Source organism: Phasianus colchicus, chromosome 22, assembly GCF_987193195.1.
Source record: "Phasianus colchicus chromosome 22, bPhaCol1.hap1.1, whole genome shotgun sequence".
NCBI classification, from domain to species: domain Eukaryota; kingdom Metazoa; phylum Chordata; class Aves; order Galliformes; family Phasianidae; genus Phasianus; species Phasianus colchicus.
This window is the reverse complement of record NC_143457.1, coordinates 3,045,991-3,069,178: the sequence shown is the minus strand read 5'-3', so window position 1 is coordinate 3,069,178 and position 23,188 is coordinate 3,045,991. Positions and strand designations below refer to the sequence as shown.

Here is a 23,188-nt window from a genome sequence, read left to right as displayed (position 1 = left end):
GGATGCTGCTAATCGGGTGGTTATGATCTTGTAGCATCTCTTCCCACTTGCTTAGGGGGGCAGTGCTTGATGTCCCAGCATCGCTGTTTTTCTTTCACATCTCCCCATCCAGAATTAAGAAACAGAAAAGCACTTAAAAAGGAGTGACCAGGAGCACGCTTACCCCAGCTAATATGCTCCAAATAAGCCCTCAATCTTATCACAAATAAAAAGACAAGTGGTAAAGTAGATTTTCAGAGATCCAAACGGCAGTGGCAGGTCTTTTTTCCACCTAAATTTTGCAAAAGCCAGAGGTGAGCACTTGAAATTGCAAGCACGTCCTCTGCCTGTATCTAAGGGTTTGCTTAGAAAACCATCAGCACTTTTGGTATTCGTAGTAGAATTACAGTAAGCAGCACCCTTGGAAATAGAAATGTCCCACTGACGAGGGACAAAGTTCCAGCTGTGTAAGCCTGAGGGCATCTTGCTGGAGAGAGTCAGCACTATTTCATTAAGTATGAAATTTACTGGAGATGAAGATGATAAACCTAATCCCATAGTCCTTCTAGCAAAAACATGGCTGGGAATCAACAGGAATGAATGCAAACTTGAGGAGATGAGCTGCACCATTTGGCAGGAGCTTGTTTTGCGCTGCGTTCCTTGGTCTGCTTTGGTCGTGAGCTGAACAAGGGATTGCCTCAACAACGTGGCAACGATTTGCTTTTCTTACAAAGGAAAGAGGGCCCAGAGGCCAAAGCAATGAACTGGGTCCCAGTTCCTCAGATGAGACGTCTGTGGAACGCTGTGTTAAATGGGAGCGGGTGCAGTCGCACTGATTTATAGCAGTGCAGTGTCTGTCCCATTGTGTGAAAAACAAACAGTGCCTCCGAGAAGTTTCATGAGAAGAACCTTTATCACCAAATTTCCAGCCCAAGAAAGGTGGACCAAAGTGGTTCTGGCTTTGAAACTGCATGGTGTGAAACTGTGTTGGTGCGGAGGGTTGGGTTTGGAGATGTGAAGCCGTAATCAAACATCTTACTGCCAAAGATGGTTGGTTTCATCAAAAGTGGTTTGCAAAATAATAATAATAAATCCACATGCCAGAAATGGTTCAAACTCTTCAGAAGAATGTTACAAATAGCCAATACCTTCAGGAGCAGGGAAGTGCCAGGAGAAATATGGGCTAAATTCGTTGGATAATCTCATTTGTGAAGAATCATTTGTTCTGCTCCACTAACCTTGTCTTAACTGTATCACCCACCAGTGACAGAGGCTCAGCATTTTGGGCACTGAACCAAAGTGTCACTAGATACAGCTGTGTCCCTGCATGCATGGATAAAACCTGTGTGCCTAAAATCTGTGCCTTGTTGTGAGCCTGTATCCCCTCTGTTCTGTAAGGAATTATCTCAGCTGCCTCAATGATGCTCATGTGTCCCTGATGCTTAGGACTGGTGTAGACCAGGCGAGGCTCTGTCCTGGTTTGGAGGAAAACCCAATCTGCAAAGCCTCCATGTAACCTGTGGAGGGACCTCATCTGATTTTGGTGGAGTTTGAGTGCCTGGGTTTTGAGATTCTTTGCCACCTGGTTTCTGCAACATATGGTGCATCTCTTCCATCCTGCTGCAGAGCAAAGGCACGCCTTGGCTTTTCCATCCCTGTTTCCATTTATGAGCTCATTTATCCCATCCATCTTTCTCCAACATCAAATCCTGATTAGGCCGAGCAGGGAAACAACAGGCTTTCTTTCCCACAGGAGGCTCTTTTTGACCTTCCTTTCCTCTCCTTGTCTGACAAATTGTGGGAGCTGACCCATATCTCAGTGGCTGCGGGGATAATTCAGTCCAGCCCCATCCTGGCAGGCAGCTGTCTCTGCAACCCTTCTCTGCTGTTCTCTGCTTGAGAACAAGTGCCTGGGACATCTCAGAAGGGCTGGCATTTGGGTTAAATAAGAACCAGTGCTAACCTTTGCCCCAAACCCAGGTTGGTGGGGAGGATGGGCTCTTCCAAAATCAGCTGTCAGTGAGGGATTGGAGAGGTTTCTTAGCTTCGCTGTGCCTTCCTCTGCCATCTGTGTAGGGGATGCTGGAGGAGATGCTCTGCAATAGAGAGGTATGATCACGGGCCTCAGAGCAGCATCCTTGCTTGCTGTGCAAGTGTAGCCCATGGTGCAATGATGGGGCTGTGGGTGTCCTTGCTCATTTCAATGCATTTGTCCCAGCACAAAACTTTGGCCGTGCAGTTTTGTTCCAGCAGTGCCAAAACTTCTTCCTCTTCCTCAGCTCCTTCCCACCAGTCTGCTTTTAGCAGCCATAGCCTTCACCCCAGGCTTACCATGGTGTAACAGGATCCTCTGGCAGGGGGAATCTTTAGTGGCTGATAAAACCTTAACTGTTGTGCAATGAAAGCAGGTTCCCTTTGAAGTGCGCCTCGCGTTACAGTTAGATGCTCTAGCCTCTGTATTTTAACTACCAATAAAATGATTTATAAGCATAAAGGCCTGAGCCACCTTTAAGGCGGGGGAAGGGAAAGAATTGCTAACGTCATTAGCTGGAATGTATCTGCCTTTTTTCTGGGGGTTATAAATAAGGGGCAGAATCAACCTGTTTGGGCCATGAAATGTCCCTTCCTCTGCACGGGAAGATAAATCCTATCAATTTCTTTGTGGAAGGTTTCAGTGTATTTGTGGCTGGAGAATCCAGGCTCTACTGGGAAGCACTACACTTCAGCGTGTAGTTATGAATCTCATTTGCTTGCATGCGTGTTTACTATCATTATTCTTTATTATTTGCTGCGATGCTCCAGCTGAGACAGAGCTTCCACCTTGCTGGGGATGCTGCATACTAGGAGTTAATTACAGCCCCTATCTTAGGTGGTTGGCTGCTGAAATAAACTAAAATGTGAGAAAAATGGGCTGATGGTTGGACTAGATTATCTTAGTAGTCTTTCCAACCTAAATGGTTCTATGATTCATGGGGTTTATCCTCACTTTAGAAGTGATGACCTGATGCATAAGGACCAAACCTTCTTAAATGTTTCTGACTTCAAATTGGAAAGGCAAAGCTTTTCCAAAGTCACAGGTGGAGTTTGTAGCATAATTAGGAACCAAATTTTTCTTTAGCTGTTGTCCAAAGCCATGAAAATAGCTTTCCTTCCTTCCCAAGCCCATGTGCATTGTAAGCTTAAGGGCATCCCAAGGATGACCCCTGAAAAGGCCTTTCTGGCCCATGTGCTGTAGAAGGATCTGGTCAATCATCTCCCTTCACGATCAAATAAATATGAAATAAATATGAAGTAAATCCTTTGCTTTGGAGAAGCAAAATAAGAGAAGCTGTACACATCTCTGCATTTTACCTTTGTGTGAATAGGTGTGCTGGCACACAGGCAGCATTAACTTCATGTGATGTAATGGAACATGGCCCAAATCTCCCCAAAGTTTTGACATTCCTGGACTACACTGAGGGTGGTGAGGCACTGAGGTTGCCCATTTAGATGGTGAAGATACCCAAGGTCAGGCTGGAGGGGCTCTGAGCACTGATGGAGCTGTGGGTGTTCATTGCAATGGAGTTGGCCCAGATGGCCTCGAGGGTCCCTTCCAATTCCAATGGCCTTAAATGTGGAAGAGGAGAGGATTAGCCAAGCAGCATATCCTTAACGAGCAGGAATTAACACATACCTGTGTGCGAGAGAAAAGGGCAGGACCATCCACTTCTTATGACCATGCAAACAAAAGGTTATTTATTTGTGCAGCTCACTGCTCCTAGAAACTGTGTCGTGGGTTGGACTGGATAAAAAGAACTCGAAAGCGCTACAGGCCTTGATGCTCATTCATTTCTCTCTCCTCAACTCTGTCCTAGATTTTGCTAGCGACTTCTGGTGCCAAAAATGAACACAGAGATTCCGACCTGCATGGACTCTGTGGATCAATGCAGATCGGATGTGTGCTGACCTATTTCTGTCACGCTTTTGGAAGGTGCTGGGAGGTTACGCCGCTCCAGGCAGCGCAGTAGGGACAGGTCTGTAAAGAGGCACGTTGGGTGCCAAGGACCTGACATCAGCACTGCATGCATTTCAGAGAGCTGCTCCAAAGAGGGAAGGGAGCATTGGACTCAGATTCCATTATATTGAAGGGAGAGAGTTTTGTTTTGGTTCACAAGACGTGGGGGCAGTTTGGATGGCAGTGCCTCAGCCCCTCGTAACCCCAGCTTCTGACCTCACTTGAGCAGCTTGGAAGCCTGATGGAGGATTTTTTTCCCCCGAATGCTTTACACTCTTGATTTTTGCTCCATTTTTTTCATGTTGCTGTGAAATTTAATCGTGTTTCCTAGCCCTTTAGGCCTCACAAAGTCCAGCAGCTGCATTCTCATCTGGCTTGAAAGCTTATCCGCATACTTCTGAACCCCAAACAGGGATCGGTCCTGAGAGCCTCTCTGATTAAATAAAGTAAACCAAGCCCAAGAGACAGCCTGAGAAGCACTACCCACTCTCCAGAAGGGAGATTGCCCATGATAAAACACATCAGTGCAGACATGAATTTAGCAAAATCTCCCCTTGTGTCTTACAGGTAAACTAGCACCGTAGGAAACACGAGCCCAGCTTTGCACTTTGCATTAATACTGCGTCTGTTTTAATGCATAGAGATTTAAATTGGCTGCAGTACAATGCTAGAGCACACTGCAATGCCTCTTGCAAGGAGAGCATGTCTTAGCATACAGACAACAGTGATTTGCTGCAGTACAGAGGAGCTAAGAAAACCCTTGTATTCCCTCCGGTCTGGTTGTATCTATTTAGCTTGTCTAACATAGAAACCATGATGCTAATCTGTCTATTTATCCCTCCTAACAGTGCAGCCGTGTTGCTATTATGGTACTTAATCCTTCAGCATAATTCACATAGTTGTCAGATAACGAGGCAGAATGGCCAGGTGGTAGCAATGCATCTATTTGGTATGGACTGTCTCGGAATACACAAGCTGAATTATTCCTCTTCTTCTCACCCTACTGCTGATAGAAGCCTCCCGTGCTCTTAATGATATCTTTCACAATATTAAATGCATGTATCTTTACCCAGGAGACAGGGCAGTGGTAGTGCTGTAATTTGAGAGAGAGGAGAGTAAAGAACGGGGACAAGTCAATGCCAGGCTGCAACTTGAACCTATCTTTGGCCAGTGCTGTATCTCAGATTGCCGTTGGATGCGTTATCAAGACATCATCCAACTTGAGTTTATTTTTGGCCAGTCACACATAATCTTTTCTGTCCTTGTCCCAGGTGTGGTTCAGCAACCGACGAGCGAGATGGCGCAAGCAGGCGGGTGCCAACCAACTCGCAGCATTCAACCATCTGCTGCCAGGGGGCTTCCCACCCACAGGCATGCCAACTCTGCCCCCGTACCAGCTGCCAGACTCCACCTACCCAACCACCACCATTTCCCAAGGTAAGCACTCATTTACCCGCTCTGCTCCTCTCCTCTTGACCTCTATCACCCTGTTGGCCATTCTTTCCTTGGTTTGCCCTACGTCATCCCATTGCCCATCTCTTCTCTGCTCTGCCCTACATCACCCTGTTGGCCATTCCTTCTCTAGTTTGCCTACATCATCCCATTGACCATTCCTTCTCTGCTTTGCCCTGCAACATCCCATCAGTCATTTCTGTTATGTGACATTCCTCTTAGACCTCTGTAACAGGTAGGTGGTTTTCCTTTGTTGTGAAGACCAGCTTTTGGCTCACATCAGTGGAAACTCCGCTTTCTCCTCTCCTCACTGTCTCATTGTCCTTTCTGCTACACCAGTGTGTCTCACATCTGTTCCGCTCAGCTTTGAGGTGAAGACTCCATCAGTCCAAAGCAAACAACATGGGCCAAGCTGGATGTGGCCCTGGGCAACCTGGCTTAGTAGGTGGCAACCCTGCCCATAGCAGGGGGTTGGAACCAGATGGGATTTAGGGTCACTTCCAACCCAAGCCATCCTGTGATTTTATCACCACCTCTTTGCAGATGGAGGCAGCACCGTGCACAGACCCCAGCCCTTGCCACCATCCACCATGCATCAGGGAGGGCTCGCTGCTGCCGCTGCAGCCGACTCCAGCTCTGCCTATGGGGCCCGACACAGCTTCTCCAGCTACTCAGACAGCTTCATGAATGCTGCAGCTCCTGCCAACCACATGAATCCTGTTAGCAATGGCCTCTCTCCACAGGTATGTGACCCGCTTCCATTCTTTTTCTTTGGCTGAGAGCATTTGGCTGGTCCAGATCCTCTGAGAGCAGGGCAGGCTTCAGGCTATCACAATGAATTATAGTTAACAAGGGAGTTATTGTTATTGTCATGAGTTCTTGGAGGCGGCCTAGTTAAAGCAATTAGTTAATTTGTTTATCAGCAGTATCTCGATCCTGAGCTCAGCACTGAACTGCCAGAGCATTTGCATCCTGTTAGTTACCACATTCAGGACATCACACTGCAGACATCAGGACTTAGAGCATTGTGCTTGCCTTCTCAGTGCTCCAGAAGGATTTCTAGGGGAGAAATTACTTTACTCAGTTACTTTTTACCTTGCCAAAGATCCAAACAGAGCCCTGCCTTGTCCAAGCTGCCTTCCAAAGGTTGTCACCTGGCTCTGTCCTGTTTCTTCCAATTGCATGCATGGCATTGCACGCTGTGTATAGCAGAGAAACAAGCCTCAGCAGTGTGGAGGTTAAGTCCTCCATCAGCAGCGGGTCTGGAGAGAGCAGAGAGAAGGGCTTGGGCTATGTGTGTGCCACAGGATGCGGTCCTGTTCTTGGCCAGTGAGCCCTGCAGAAGTCAGTGGAGATGGCAGGATTTGCACCAGCTGAGAATGCACCCCCTACCTGATCCATCTCTATCACCATTATGGATAAAAGTTCCAATTTTTTGTTACCTCAGTAGGCAGAGGTCTTTGGTTTACTCACCACAATCTATTTTTTCCAAATGCATGTTTCCTTTTAAGTGCAATAAAGCACGTACCATACGCTGAGCATCAACGGCAATGACTCGCATTTATGCAGTGCCTGCTGTCCTGGGGGGTGCCAAATGTCTTTCACTTTTGCTCTCAGTCAGTTGTGAGACATGGAGTCTCATGAAGTGCCCTGCAACCGTGGTTTCAGAATGGCCAGTAACACTATTTAGGACAGGAAGCACAAAATAATCTGAAACTATGGGGAGAAATTAGGTAGGCATCTGAAATGAAAAGGCTACAACTGTTTAGAGAGGGATCCAATAAACGGGGACATCACAGAGGTAGATAGATTTTAAGGTCCAATAGCTTGTGATTTCTCAAGTGTGAAAACAAACATAGAGTGTCAATGGAAAGAGGGAAATCTTGCAGCTCCTCTGAAACAGTATAAAAATCCCACTTCTATCTTGGAATGGTCATAAGGTAGAAAATGTAGAAGTGTGACTGGCGTGGGGCTGAATATTGCCACAAACAGTGTGATTCTGTGGGGGAAATAAGGAGACATCTTTCTGACAAGGGGTTTCTAATAGTACTAGGCTTGGGAGATGAGCATACAGTATGGGATTCAAAGGCAGGTTAGCTAGTCCAGGGCACACGATTAATTCCTATTCTCACAAGTGTAATTTAGCACCGAAATAAGTTGGGGGTGAGATCCACGTGACAAGCTGCACAACCACTAGACGTATCCAAGTCCATCATGCAATTTCCATTTCTCTACCTTCATCATTTACTTACTGGTCCCCTCGCTCAATCAGAGACTCATGGAAATGACCATACCAATGCTTTTTCTGTGCTTATCCCTATCCCAAATTACCCTGCCCCCAGGCTCAAGGTAGGGGAAGATAGGGGCCTGAGCCAATAAGCCCTTTGTATGGGAAAGAGAGGATACATTATCTTGCAGTCCTGAAGAAAAGAGAGCTTTGCACCCCCAAGAAGGGGAGATTCCCATTTTCCTAATGCTTCTAATCATGTGAGGGCCAAGATATCAGCATATAAATTCTTCTATTTCTTTTGTGCCTGGTAAGGCTAACCCAGGTTATTTTATGACTGCTTTCTGTTTACTGATCTTGCCAACTCACTGCTTTCCTAAGCTCTCTGCTGTTCCTAGTGGAGGGATGTGAGAAATGCTCTTACCCTCTTGAGCAAGAGCTGTTAGAAGTGTCCTTTTTTACACAGCGAGGTGTGTAAATAGAGGATAGAGAATGCTTTGCACAAGTTATACGAACACATATCAGCCATTTGTCTGAATTACAGGTAAAACCTCAATGCTCCCATCCTCCTGTGCTGCTCCCTGTGACATCTCCAGGGCTAAACACCAACTGCAGGGAAGGAGGGAATTTAAGAAGTAGGAAAAAAAAAAAAAAAAAAACAACAGAAAAACAAAACAAAACAAAAAAACAACCCACCAACAACCAGCAAACTTAAAATGATGGCAGTTTGTCTGAGCTGCAAACAGACAGTTCTCTGGTTTCATCCCTCAGCAGCAGCAGGAGGGAGATTTCTTTGCAGTTTAGACAAGGCGGTGGGGGCTGCCAGCTCGGAGCTCCCAACATTTGCTCAGCATGCTATCCAGTTACCCTGGGATTGGGTGTCCCAGCCAGAATCCACCAGACGGACCCGGTGCTGGCAGCTGAAATTCAAGAGGAGAAGCATGGCATTTCCATTCCCACAACAGAGAAAAGGGGATTACATTTGGCCTCTGCAGGCTTGGTCCCCCCCACGCTCGGTCCTCCCCTCCTGACACAAAGGGCAGACATTGCTGAGTTTTACCCAGACTTCACATGGGAAATGGCCATGTTTCTTGCTTGTTTTCCAGCCCACAGCTTTGTGCCTCATCCCTGCTCTGCTCTTGGATCTGTACGGCGTTTCCCAGCAGGGACATCCAGTTGATCCAGTTTAGAAGTCATTGTGCCTCTGTTCCAGACCTGAGTAGTTTGGTCTTCAGCTCCCTCATCCTAGGAGATGTTTGAGGGACATGGTTTAACTCATCACGGCGGTGATGAGTTGATGGTTGGACTAGATGATCTTGGAGGTCTTTTCCAACCTTAATGATTCTGTGAGTGGTGAGGCATGGTGGTGATGGGTTGCTCAGCTGGTTTAGATTACAGCGGTCTCTTCCAACCTCAGTGATTCTATGATGTAAGAATACTGCCTCAGTTGTGCAAAAAGTCCCACACAATTAAACCACTAATTAGCATGATCCCACATGCCATTCTCCATCCCAGACCTTCCTGGAAGTCCTCAGGGTAGCCCAAGCAGTTATTTGGGATAGCTCTGTGCTGGGACAGGTAGGAAAGATCTTGCTCTGAGTGTTTCAAAAAGCAAGCATCAAAGCAGGCCAGCTGCAGCCAGATGTGTCCCCCCACATCTGCCAGGGGCTGCAGCAGTCACGGATTGTCAGAAAGCTGCTCTGGACAGTGGAGAACATCACAGCAAGGTCCCCATCTCCTCAAGGTATTTCATAAATCCCTCTTAAACACTTCCAACTCATCTTCATCCCACAAATGATTTCCCATCTGTCTGGGAACACCTATCAACCTGAATTACTGCAGTGCCAGGTACCAGGACATCCTTAGACATGTGCTGCATCACATTTTGCATTCATATCTGCTGAAGTTCAGACCTTTGCTATCTGAGAATCACCTCTCACTGTGGCTGGTGTGAGGCTCATCACAAGGTTTATCATCATCAGTGTGATGGTAAACTCAGGATGAGCCCAGTTGAGTCCAGTTGAGCATTTCCCTGATGGTCTTTCAGGATGGTTTTTGAGGGATGTGGTTTAGCAGGCATGGTAGTGATGAACTGATGGTTGGACTACATGATCTTACTGGTCTTTTCCAGCCTTAACAATTCTGTGGTTCTATAAAGTATGGGAAGTGGGAGGAAATTGAGTTGATGAGTACCTTACAAATCAATGTAAAGAGAAAATTAAAGGCCTCTGTGATGATGGGAGATTCCCTGGGTACTTTTTAAATGGCAAATAATTATTGTGTTTTATTGTATTCTGAGCTACTTTCCTTCTAGCACATCTCTTCTGCCTCTTAGAATGTCTTCTGGCCTTCAGAAGGCTTCTGTTCACTGCTTCACCTCCTCAAATCTCTGCTTCTAGAAGGTTTTAGCTCCAGGCCTGTCTTCAAATGTGTCTCATCATTCACTTGTGGCACGTTGGGGTCTTGCAAGGGATTGTCCAAAAGCAAAAGAGGGTTGGTTTATTGCAAATGGCTGCTGTCTATCTGGAGAATGTATTAAGGCAGAGTTAAGAGCCAGGCGCTCCCTATGCTTCCATCACGTGTTATTTCTGAGAGCTTTGAATCTTTCAGCAAACCCACAGGATCGCCCAGCGATTAAGACAGCTCCAGAAATGCTGAGAGCCAAGAGAAACTTGTTCATCATCTCGTATTTGTTGCTTTAATTTTCGGAGGGCTTTCAGTGGCTTTTTTTTGCTCCACGGGCAGATTCATTCCCAGTGTAACAGCCACAGAGCCAGCGCAGTCAGTGTGGCTGTGGCTGGAAACCAAAGATTTCTAACCAAACTCTGGAACTGGGCTTTACAACTTCAGGTTTATCACCATTCCTGGAGGGAGCCTTGAAGCCACAAAGTTAGGCTCTGACCACACGTTTTCACTCTAAACCCAAGGTTCTCTTTAGTCTACCCAAGCGTTGTATTTCCCGACACCATCCCAGCTCTTCCCACTGCCCAGGGTAATGCTTTCCTCAGCCCCACTGGGGTGGGATTAGAGATGATCTGAATGTGAGAAGAGCCAGCTGCAGCCTTTTTTTTTTTGTGGGGGGGGAAACCTGGCAATAGGGAAGGACACGATGTTAGCTGGCGAGAGGGGAGCAGGCACTGCAGTGTCTGGCTCCTTCCTGCAGTGACATGGATCCTTTCTGTCTGGTTCTTCTTCTTCTTTTTTTTTTTTTATTCTTTCCAATTTTTTTTTTTCTTTCCAATTTTTCCTTTCTTTCTTTTTTTTTTTTTTTTGTTGGAGACACTGTGCCTTATAATAAGCATTCAAAATGAGTCTTGCTGGGCCAGGAGAAGGGGAGGGGAAAAAAGAGGGGGAGGAAAGGGTGAGATTTGGGGGGGGGGGGGGGGGAAGGGAGGGGGAAAGGGAGGAGGGGGTTTAAATAGCAAAGAATTAGGAAAAAAAAAAATCTGATGCAAATCACTAGTAGAGAGAAAATTATGTGCAATTACCCAAGCGATACTGGGCAGCCGTGCCCACCCCAACCAACAAGATCTCATTAACAAGCAGAAAATAAGATTGAAATGGTGTGTAAAAGAGCTGAAAAATGAATTTGAATGCTGCATTTGTCCACAATTACCCCCTCGTTCACACATATTTTATTGCAATTTTTTTATTATTCTTAATCTTTCCATCCCTCAAAGCAGATTGGGAACATCCTGGCATTACAGTTGCTGAGGGAGGAAGCATTAAGGATTCCCCGTTTCCCTGAAAGGAGACCCTTCTCTAGCTCGAATTTTAAAGGGTTGGTTTTGGACGGATAAGGATTCATTTCCCCGGCTTATCTTGGTGTAGGAACATGTTCTTCTCATATTCTTTAACCTCAGTCGCTCTTGGGTGCCACCCCACACGAGGGCTTTTTCCTTTCCTCCTGGTTTCCCCCACTTTCCTTTCCCATCCCCTTTCTCCATTCCGTGTTTTCATTCCATTCCTTTTCCATTCTCCTTTCCCCTTCTCTTACCCCTCCTTTTTCCCCCCACATTTAGCCCGGTTCCCCATACAATTCCTCTTCCACGTTCCCCATCTCTCTAGAGGGCTCTGAATCCCTACAATGAACTTCTTCCCATTCCAAAGGTGACCACCATCCCTTTTTTGCTTCCCAACCACTCCTTACACCCTATTCCTTCCTCACAGACTGGCTTTCCTTCTTTCAGCAGACCATACACAGGATTTTAGGAGGAGAACATGCTCAAACCCGTGTCCTTTTCCACCTGGCTCTGTTGAGACCACGTTGGCACTTTCCCTTAGTGGTGTCAGATGCAGCTCCATCTCTCACAGCCTTTAATGTATGAGTCCCAGGGAATACGGTGCTTTCTCCACTAAAGTTTCATTTTTTTATTTATTTCCCTCCCCCCTATTTAACCAAACAGAGCCCATCTGCTCTTGTCAATTAGACGCCTCTGCTCCGAGCAGCAGCAAAAGGGGAGAATGGAACATTTTTCTCATGTGAAAACAGAGACTTTTTTTTTTTTTTCTTTTTTTCTTTTGCCTGATTCCAATCGATGTTGTTCCTGCAAGCACAGGAGCAGGATCCAAAATGCTTTCTGCCCATCTTCCCTGTGTAGCAAAACCATCTTCCCTCACTCTTTACACTTGTTGGGCTCATAACTGGGGATGAACTAACCACAGTCCCTCACTTTTCCCCTGTGCTTGCAAGAAAGTGTGCTCTTAGCCCCTGTTCAGGGTGTGAGATGAGGTTTTGTGGGTTTCCTTATTTCTTTATCCCACTCATTAGGAACAAAGCAGCACCTTGTTACTTTCTCTACCCAACCCTACAGCTCTGGGTAGCACTGATTGTGTTTGTTCTGAATGGTTCCATTTCCTCCCCATTGGTTGGACTCCGTGTGTATTGCTGAGATTTTTGTAGGTGAGAAAGGCTGATTTCAGAGCAAACCATTGATTCCTGAGCCTTGGGATTTTAAGAGGAGCCTCAGTAAGTTCAGGAGGTCCAGGATCGGACTGTGTGATGTATCAGAGATGGACAAAATGGGGAGAAAGGGGAATAAGGAGAAAATAAGGGAAGAAATATGAAGGAAAAAAAGCAGTGAGACCAATAAGAGGAATAAACACAAGGAAGTGTGAAGGTGCCACAGACCAGAAGAATAAAAATGCAGGATTTTCCCCACTTTTAATAAATAAGGGAACTGGAGACAAGGCAGGCAGGGCAGATAGAGAAAAGAAGAGGTGAGCAATTAATAAGCATCCAGCCTGGCAGCAGGCAGGTTGGTGTGACCTCTGGCATTCAGAGGCAAGAGCTTGGCTGCTGCCAATGGAACCAAGGGGAAACTGTGGGGAAGGGCAGCGTTGAGACATGGAATGCAAAACAGAGGGGAGGCTTAAAAGGGAGGGATGCAACAAAAGGAATAATTAGGAACCAGAGGCAGGACTCACAGCCTTGCACGCCTGCCTGCATGAGGGCATCGATATCCGTGTGTGCACACCAATGTGTGTGCCCGTGCATTGTGTGTGCCTGTTAAAGCCTGGCCATGGGGGAACAGCTGTGCTCCAGCTGTGCCCTAGCTGTGAAAAGCTGTCTGTGATAGGAAAAACCTACAGCAGCGGATCAGGCACGAAGCCCAACATGCACCCTCTTTTTTTCCATGTAGAGACACTCTGGAAAGTATATTGAATTCAGGCGGTGTGGGAGAGCTGTAGAGCTGTGAGGAGGTGGAACAGGTTGTGGGTCCATGACCTCCAGCTTTCCTAGCCCTAATGGGTGTGCTTTGAAAGAGAAACCCACGCTTGCTCCCATCCCAAAGGCAATTAGCTGCTGGGACTGCTGACAGCACATAGGTGCAGGTTGCAAATGGGACATCCAGGGGCTGGGAGGGCAGAGGAGACTCTGGGACTGCATCCCCATCCCCAGAGCATCCTTTGGGGCTGCTGAGATGCAGCCATGCACATTACACCCCAAAGCATCAGGAGGGGCTCATGGCGGAGATGTGCACTAAAGGGATGCTGAGCCAGTCTTTAGTGTGAGATGAGAATTTGGGCACTGCATCATCTTTCTGGTTCCTGATACACCGTGCATGGAGAGGGAGCAGCGTGTGGCTGTGCTTGAGCAGGATGGGGCTACAGGGTTGTGCTTCTGTAGTGTGTGGGAGGCATAGAGGCCAGGAGATACCCTATGGGGTGCTACAGGGTTGTAGGGGGCATGGCATCCAGTGGTCTGCTCCTCGCAAAGGCGAAGGGGAGATGCTTGGGTGCTGCGAGATGATGCTGCCTGCCTCCCCCAGACAGATCCACTTACAGCAGGGGCTGGAGATCAGAAATCCTAGCAGGGTCTGGTGTGGGCGAGCGGGGAATTGATCAAAGGTGTGGAGGGTCTTAGCTCGCCGCGGTAAGCTGGAGTCAGCCCTTAAGCCTATCCAGTTTGGAGATGAGGGGGATCTTATTTCAGGGAATAAGTACCTGAAAGGGGATCGTGAGCAATGCAGGAGAACCGTGGGGAGCTGCTTGTTGGGAGAATAGGAAAACTTTTGGGGAAGGATGCTGGGAGGGGAACGCTCCCAGTGGGGAATGGGGAAAGCAAAGGCTGCTGTCTGTCTGTCCGTCTGTCTATATGTCCTTGAGCTCCAGAATGGCACAGAGCCCCTCGCTGCCTCCTTTCTGCCTCTCTCCCAGCTTCTCTTCCCCCTCTCCCTTCTTCCTCCCGCTCCTCTCCTGCCATTTGATGTGGAGGAGAGCTGTCTGCCACTCCGCGTCTGTACCGAGAAGGGATCAGAAGTTGCAGCGAGCGCTCGGCGCCTCTCCTTTGATCCATGTCCTGAGGCCTGCTTGACAGCGAAAAAAAGCATGGAGACAAAACGACTCAGTCAAAGTGATTCCTGACAACTGTCTCCATGAGATAAGGAAGCTCTCTGTGTCTTGGTTTTTTTTTTTTTTTTTTTTTCTCTCTCTCTCCTTTTTTTTTTTTTTTTTTTTTAATACCGCCTCTCCGCTTCCATAAGAAGCGGAGTCACTTTAAACCAGAAGAGCTGCACGGAGAACAGCGCGAGCAGGGAGCGCCTGGCTGAGCTTTATCACATTTCCCGTCTCCCTTTCCATTCCTTTCCCCTTCTTTCTTTTCTTTTTTTTTTTTTTTAAACCCTCTTTTTTTTCCCATCTCCTCCTCCATGCCGTGTTACCCTGCTGCCTTACCCCACTGATGCTGCTAATTATGGTTTCAGAGAAAGCCCAGCACGTTTGTAGGTGACCAGGACATCATTCAGCTCAATCCCAACCAGAGGGAAATGCCTGCCTTCCCCACGAGGGGCTGGGGGGCAGAGAGAAAGCCCTGTACACTATCTGACAATAAGCAATCCTTTTAGGGATCGGTGGCAGGCCTCATTAATAGCGAGGCATTACGCCCCGCCGGCCACTTAGAGATGTTCCCCTGCTGCTGAGCCCCAGATTTTCTTATTACTGCTTTATTTTTCTTGCCTGGTTCATGTCGGGCAGGGAACTGCCCCCTGCTTTCCCTCCAGATTCCTCGTAGGAATGCGTTTGCAAGGGCTCAGTGACACTAATCTCCATGGAAGGGATGCGGATGGGATGGATGCAAAAGGGACGTGGAGCTCCTTGGAGAAAGGCAGATGCTGAGGGAATGCTGGATCCAGATGTGGAGCTCAGAGAAACAGCTGTCTGCTTTCCCATCTTCAACTTCATACAGATTGAGGTCTTCCTGAGGTGGTGACCTCCAAGGAGGAGGAGGTTTGGTGGTCATCAATAGGATGAGGGACCGACCCCATGCTCCAGTAGCATCCAATGATGGGGCTCATCCCTCTTCCCCTCCGCTCACTGTAATTAGGCTTTTGTTGTAGGTTTGCTCCAAAGTCAGACCCCATTAGCATGCAGGATGGGGGGTGGCGTGGACAAGGGGGGACACGGAGGGGGAGTTTCCCTTCCCCCCAGAACTGCACTGCGCTGCGCTGATAAACAGTAAATATCGGGGAACAGGATTTCCACATTATCTGAGCGCGGCAGAAAATCAAAATTTCAGTCTAAATCCGAGGAGACGAGGCTCATAAGCTCCTCCAGCTGATACAGAAGCCGAGCCCAGCCAGCAAGGCTCAGGAGGCACAAAATAACATTTTTTTTTTTTTTTGTTCAAAAAAAAAAAAAGAAAAAAAAAGAAAGGATGAATGAAAGAAAAAAAACAGAAGAAAAGAAAAACTAAAGAAAGAACAAGAGGAGAAAGCAAGAAATATGTGGGGGCTGGATTGCAAGAAGGGGGAAGAGGTAACGCAGAACATTGGAAATAAAGAGAATAAATAGGAAATAAATACCCGGGTGTATTGAGGACAGAGAGGGGGCTGGACACTGCCCATACAATGAACTTTCCAATCGACAGCTCTGGCTCTGCAGAGTGTTGCTTGGGGATCGACCTGTAGGACACTGACAGCTGCTGGAGGATGATGGCAAACCTTTAATTAGCGATTAGAGTGCGCAGCTGAGCACAAATCCAGCCCCGAATTAGGAGCCACATGGGGTCTCCCAGACCCTAAAAGCCAACGTAGGATTCAGCAGCTCTGTCCGACAGCTCTGATGAGGTCCTGGGCTGCACGTGCTGCTCATCGCATCCCCATGCCCTGCCCTGGCCCTGCAGCCATGCCCATCTGAGAGTGCCATCTCTCACACAGACATTTTGGGGTCTGTGTTGCCTCCAGCTGGCTTCTGAGTATAAACTCTTCCCGTTCGGTGAAGATCCAGGGGACATCTTCCTGGATTCTCTCCCAGTATATGAGAAGTCCCACTGTGTAAGAAAGATGTCCCAGTGCTTCATGCGTTGGCTCAGATCTTGTTCTGTGCTCTTTCTTTCTTTGGTATTGGGGCAGTTGGTGAAAGCTGGTTTTCCTGGAGTATTTGTCCTTTCCCTTCTCATGGAGATAACCCAGAAATCCTAAAGCTGAAGCCCAAAGTCCTAAAGCTGAAGATCAAAGTAGAAGTGACATCGTTGTGTTCACATCGTCTGGCTCCGAGGTTGGAGTAACTGAGCCATTCTGCATCAGTTTATAATCTGGCTGTGCATGTTAAAGAGCAAGATTCTCTTTAAAAAATTAAGATAGGATATTTGGAGATCCTTTGGCAGGCATGCAGGGCTCTCTTCTGCTGTTGAGCAGATGGAGCTTTGCCTTGAGTTTCATCAGCATGGCATTTTGGCCTCCACTAAGCTCAAGAAAGGCAGATGGAGCACCAAAGTGTGCACCAATGTGTATGTATGATGTATCTCATACAAACCAAAACCCATCCAGGAGACACATAGAAAGGGATGGGGATATTTCACCCCAAATATTTCCAGCACCTCTTACAACCCATCCGGCACAGCATGGAGCCTCAGGAGGCTCTTTCTCTTGCCTTGTTGGCCAATCCATGATGTGCTCTGTTTTTTTTTTCTCATTGCATCCAAGTCTTTGCGCCAGCTCTTCATCTGAATTCTCCCACCATTGCCAGAAGGTTACTGGTCCCCCCCATCAGCTCTTTCTGCTTCCCCCATGGCTCATTACCCAGCTCCTGCCTCTCTCCCCTTGCTTTATTTCACCTGGGGTCTCAGAGCTTCAAGAGGGTTTCTCAAACCACTCAAGAGCCGCAGGCTTGTCTGGAGGGCGAGAGGTCAAGTACTAGCAAGTGTTTCCATTTAGTTCCAGATACCAGCCTGACAGGTGGGTGCCTCTTGATTAATTCCCAGCTCCCCTAAATGATCCCATGGTCATGTGCTGTGGTCCTGTTCAAGCCTAGGTAAAGTTGGTGGGGGGGGAAAGAGGAGAATATTTGAATGAATCGTAGAATCTTTTGAGCTGGGGGGGACCCTTAGAGGTCATCTAGTCCAACTCACCAAGGAAAGGGGACAGTAGGGTCGGTTGTGATAGGAAAAGGGGAAATGGTTAATTAAAAGAGGGGAGATCTAGACTGGATAAGGAAGAAGTTTTTATAAGAAGTGTGGTGAGGCATTGGCATGGGTTGCCCAGAGAGATGATAGAAACTCCATTCTTGGAGGCATCCAAGGTCAGGCTGGATGGGGCTCTGAGCCCTGATGGAGCTGTGGGTGTCCCTGCTCACTACAGGGGGTTGGAATAGATGGTCTTTAAGGGCCCCTTTCAACTCAAACAATTCCATTATTCTCCTGTTCAGGCTGTCGTCATTTAAAGGTAGCAACAAGAGAATACTGCCCCAGTTCATTCCTCTTATCTAACCCACTTCCATTGGGGGCAAGGTCATTTTATATTCTCTGTATGATAGAGAGACAGGAATCATCAGAAGATTAGTCAGACCTTGGAAAAACTGAATCACTCTTTGTTGATGCAGTGAACTATGGAGAGATGCGTTGGTCTCATTGGAACCTGTCATTCCATTTCACTGAAATAGCCCAGCCTTAAGGAGTTCTCATCCCCTCTTTCTCTTATTCCCTCACACATACACTGGTTTATAATTGTGTCCAGAAATGCTGGAATTCTCCCAAGAACATCTCTGCACACATCCATGTGTGCAATGCACGCTGAAGAGCAGGAAAGGACAAATCGAGCATCCTGTGAGTGTTACAACCCAATGAGGAGGAAAACATCCAGCAAAGCTGAGGTCTTAGGGAAGCAGCCAATGCCTGAGCGCTACATTTTTATTTTATACATTTATATATAATATGTATTATATATATATTGCTCGAGGACATGATTTACAGGTGGGTTGTTAGGGTAGTATGGCTAGGTTGAGGTTGAACTTGATGATCTTGAAGGTCTTTTCCAACCTGAGCAATTCTATGATTCTATGATATATATATATATAACCTTATTAATTTTTTTCCTTGCTGCATCACTTGCTTATTCAAATACTGCCAATTTCACCGTGGATCTGATATCAGCTCCCAGCATCTCCCAGCCTCAGTGCTTGGGTTATATATGAAGAGAGAGAGAGGGGAAAAAAACTGCAAGCAAAATAAAAGCTGCTATCTGACAGAATCTCTCCTGGGGATCTCAGTTATTAAAAAAAAAATAGGAATCATTTTTCTCTTAGCTGGTGTTTGTTAAATGTGCAGGAGCCATAGGCAAATTTTTGCTAATTTTGTGCATGCTTTTATCATACTGTTGATTCACTGGCAGCTTTATCCTCCGATAAGTGGATTAGTTGTTGAGCTAAACAAAAAGGTGTTTGACAACCAGGAAGCTCTAAAGAACATATTTGTTTTCCAAATAATGGAGCTGTGTTTGTTGCTCAGTGCAGTGTGGGGTGTTGTTGTGAATTTCATTAGCCGAAAGGAAAGGCCTCAAAGCTTTTCTTCCTTACACAAGGCAGCGGTTCAGTAGGAACGTCTCCATCCTATCATGGCAGGTTATTTGTATTGATTTCCTTTGGTCTGGCAGCTCAGCTTTGGAGGGATGCTGTTTAGATGGGAGAGATGTCAACGGCTGTGCATTTGGGGCATCTCCCAAACCACCAGGTAACAGGAGCAGAGATCCCTGGGTTTTCTTCTCTACATCCTCAGTTGGGTTAAACCATTCCTGCCCTTGTGAGCAACCTTACGGGTTTGTTTGTCTCCAGCCACAAGTTATTTCAGTTTCCCCAGCAATGAGGGGTAAGCAGCATGGGTTTGCTTGTTGGTTAGCAGAGCTTTATGGCTTATAATTAATCCTGATTTGTAGGACTGGGAGCTAAACTGAGGGCGCGAAGAGATAAATGGACCAAGTGGAAGAGAACAGGGCTAAAATAATGAGCTTAGCTTTATCTGAGGCTTTCATCACAATATCTGAGCATCTCATCATCCTGGGAAGCGTTTCTTCTCCCTGTACCACGGGGATGGTTGTTATCTCTGAGACCAAGAACGGAGGCACGAGGGTTTTGTTCTGCTTAAATTTAGATGTGTAAGGTAAGAACCTCATTGCCTTGACTTAGGGTGTAGTCAGGGCCCTTTGCTCTCGCCCCAAAGGCCTTCTCTGTAGAAGTACTTCAACTTGTAGTAATCGTGTATCTATCGATATTTGGACGTGGTTTAATGGGCAGTATTGCTGGTTGGTGGACAGTTGGCCTGGATGATCTTAGAGGTTTTTTTTCCAACCTTAATAACTCTATGATTCTCTCTGCAATTGCACATTTATTTTATGGAGTCTCCCCCACTCAAACACGCACATCCCTTTGGCCATATTATCGAAACACCAGGACAGACAAACCAAAAGGCAGTTTGTCTGCATAGCACTCCTTGGGCTTTATACTAATGATGCAGTGCCTTTTTTCCCTTGTTCATGTCTTAGCAGTCTCACATGATGTGCTGTGCTGAGCCATGCCCTAGGAAGGATTGGTGTTGAAGTGCAGAATGATGTGGGTCTGTAAAAGCACAGAGTGATGTGAGTCTATAGAAATGCAGAACAGTGTGGGTCTTTATTTGTATAAGGGTCAGAAGCATCAGCTCAGGGCTCTTCTCTGGAAATGAAGCATCTTTTAGCACCCTGATGCTGAGCCTTATGTTCTTTGAAACAGAGAGAACCGTGGTGGCAACAAGAACATAATGCTACTGCTTGAAACAGATAGCTCCATCCCTCCTGATATTTTAGGAGCCCCGAGTGGTGGGAGGACAGCCAGCCAAGCCATTCTCACCTCTCAGCTTTACTCACAAGATGACCAAACTGAAGTTTGTTCTCCCTTTGCAGGGGGCTAAAAGCAGCCCCTGGTGGGGAGGGCGATGCGAGCCCCAAAGAAAGGGGCTGCAGGGCTTCAGTATTGCACTCACAGCTCTGGCAGAGATTAAATGAGGGGAGGGAGGGAGGAAAGAAAGGGGGGAAAATGACAGTAGAAGAGCGAAAGGTCCCCAGCTGGCTGTTAGTGGCATCTGCACTCGGAGTCCAGACTCCAGCTGAGAGCTATTTCACTATTTATTTACATGTAATTATTGCTATGAGGTGCAGATATTAACACTGTCAAGAGCAATTTGCCCTGACATTTTTCACTTGCTCTGTTCCCTGACGTTTCAGGTTTGGTGGGATTTCTCTCTCTCTCTCTCTCTCTCCCCCTTCCTCTCACTGCTTCAGTTTTGGCAGCGCGGGGTCCAGGCTTTTTAATCCAGCGCCCTTCGCAACTCATTAAACTTTGAAATTTAATTTTGCCCAGCGAGGAGCTGGGGCACATCTCCCACCCGCCACCCATCCACAGCAGTTCAAGCATTTCCACTCTAAACAAACCAAATTTATCGGTTGCCGCGTTTTCAATTGGAATGCAATCTCCAGCATTAACCTTTGCTTTCGACGCTGCATTTAAAACACAGAGAAAGGTGCTCAACCGTTTATTAGGGGGAGAGTTGGAAGAAGTGTACGTAGAGGGGAGCAGAGAGAGAAAGCAAATGCAGAACAAATATTTTTTGAACCGGAGCCACGATCGACATGGAAATCACAGCCCATTTCAGAAGGTGGGTTAGGACCAGTTACCACTTCCTACTTCTCTAAGCCCCATTTTTTTTTCCCCTTCCCTTCCCTTCCCTTCCCTTCCCTTCCCTTCCCTTCCCTTCCCTTCCCTTCCCTTCCCTTCCCTTCCCTTCCCTTCCCTTCCCTTCCCTTCCCTTCCCTTCCCTTCCCTTCCCTTCCCTTCCCTCCCCTCCTGCCTAAACCATCTGAATTCAGTAGCTGGTGACACTTTAAATTAAGACTTCCGGCCTACACTCGAGCCCTGATTTAATGAGACAGTTGTTGTATGTCATCTAATAAATACCAATTGTGCATTAGGACTTATTTGCCAAGCAGGAGCGGTGATGTGACAAGCACAACTCACCACAGCCTGCTTTTTTTCTCAGCCAATATGGTGCTTGTAATCATTTAGCATTTGTTTAATGCACGATGGAACATATTCCTCCCTAGCAAAGCTCCAACACCCAGTGATTGCCCCTCATGTCCTATAAACCAGAAGGAAAGTGATGGGTGCACTCCAGTGTAGGGAAGAGAGTGTGTATTATGAATAAGGAAGAAGTAAATGCTGAGTATTTCTGCAGTGCCTGTGCGAGGCAGATTTTCAGAAGGCATTAATAATTCCCATTCCTCCATTTTCCCTGCTGCATCTTAGGCCATTTAGCTTTTGGCAGCTGGAGCAGGGTTGGCTCCTACTCTCTTTTGACTTTGAATTGGAATAGAGTCAGGAATATGAAGCTTTTACCCTGTTGCATTTTTTTTTTTTCTTTTTTTTTTTCTGAATCTGCTTTCTTGGAATGGGAGTAGAAAGAGAGCCAGGCTTGGTGGGAGATATGCCATAGATGGGAGATGCCATTTTGGGGTACATCTCTGCAACACAAGCAGTTAGCAATAAGAATGGCTTCAGTTACACATCACCAAATCCCATGTCTGCATGATGCTCGCCCTACAGCTGAATGAATAACTGAGGCCAGCAGTAATGAGGAGACAGATGGGAACATCTTGGAAAGAGCAGAATGGTTCCGTTTCACTCTCTGGAGAGTTTATTTTGCTTTTATAAGCAAAGAGAAAACCGTTTTAACGGGATATTTTATTTTAAACGTGTTTTTGCTACAAATTGCAAGGTTTTACCTTATTTTCATCTCTTTGAAATCAAAAAGTTTGCATTTGCTCTTGCATCCATCGCCCACCCCCTTTCCATTTCCATTTGTGCTGTTTGAAAGTCACTCTTTCATCTAAAAGAAAAGATTATGTATCTTTTTTTTTTCCCCCCATAACGTTTTTCACCACCTCTCAGCCCTCTGCAGGCCCCTCACAAAGGGACGTGTAGCACAGTGCAGGAGCCCAGCAGTGTCTTCATCTCTGCAGGTGGTGTGTTGGAATGTGATCAGAGCCCAGCATGGGAAATCAACATTTTCTATTCTTAGCTCTTTCTCCCCATGCCTCTCCACTTATCGCCTTTATTTGTGGGAACAGGAAGCTGTTCCCACCTTTCTAAGGCTGTCTTATATCTATAGGGCCAGCCAACAGCCTGATGTTTTGAGGTTCCTCCCAGGTGTGACTCTGGCTAGCCCAAGCCATATCCTGCTGGGATGGGGCCAGGATGCTCAGCTCTCAGTGGGATTTAGGGGGCTCGTAGCCTGGGCTCTCTAATTCATCATAGAATCATAATTTGAGTTGGAAAGGAGCCTCAAGGCCAGCTAGCCCAACACCCCTGCAGTGAGTAGGGTCACTTACAGCTCAACCAGGAGTTCAGATCCCCTCCAGCCTGACCTTGGATGTCATCACCACCTCTCTGGGCAGCCTCTGCTGGTGGCTGTTTCAGAGGGATTCACGCTGCCAGGCCTTTCTGCATGGAGGAGGATGCTTTCCCTCCACATAATGACCAGACAACAGTAGGTTGTGCTGTATCCCTATGACCCAAGCACACCCACAGAACTCAGTCACCAGCTGACACGTACATCAGCTCCAGTTTTGTGCTTTTTAAGCCAATCCCAGAGTGGGGCAAAGATGGGAAGACACAGTGCAGGCAGTTTTTCTGAGGCTCTAACCCACACACTCCAACCTGAACCATCGGTGCTGTCAGCACTGCCGGCCTTAATGCATGGTGAGATATGGCAGCTTGTTTGCACGGCTGTTAAC

At 46.9% G+C, this 23,188-nt stretch overlaps 1 protein-coding gene across 5 annotated transcripts in view; it reads left to right on the top strand.

Annotated features, from left to right (window-relative positions):
* The window catches only part of PAX7 (paired box 7), an 89,241-nt gene that overhangs the window by 49,533 nt on the left and 16,520 nt on the right, over positions 1-23,188 (top strand). For all 5 annotated transcript variants that reach the window (XR_016459310.1, XM_090122903.1, XM_090122901.1 and 2 more), the window contains exons 7-8: positions 5,245-5,410; positions 5,969-6,168. Coding sequence is in view for 4 of the 5 variants with exons in the window: in XM_090122903.1 (XP_089979029.1) it covers positions 5,245-5,410; positions 5,969-6,168 (366 nt within the window). In the remaining variant the exon portion in view is untranslated. The remainder of the gene's footprint in view (positions 1-5,244; positions 5,411-5,968; positions 6,169-23,188) is intronic.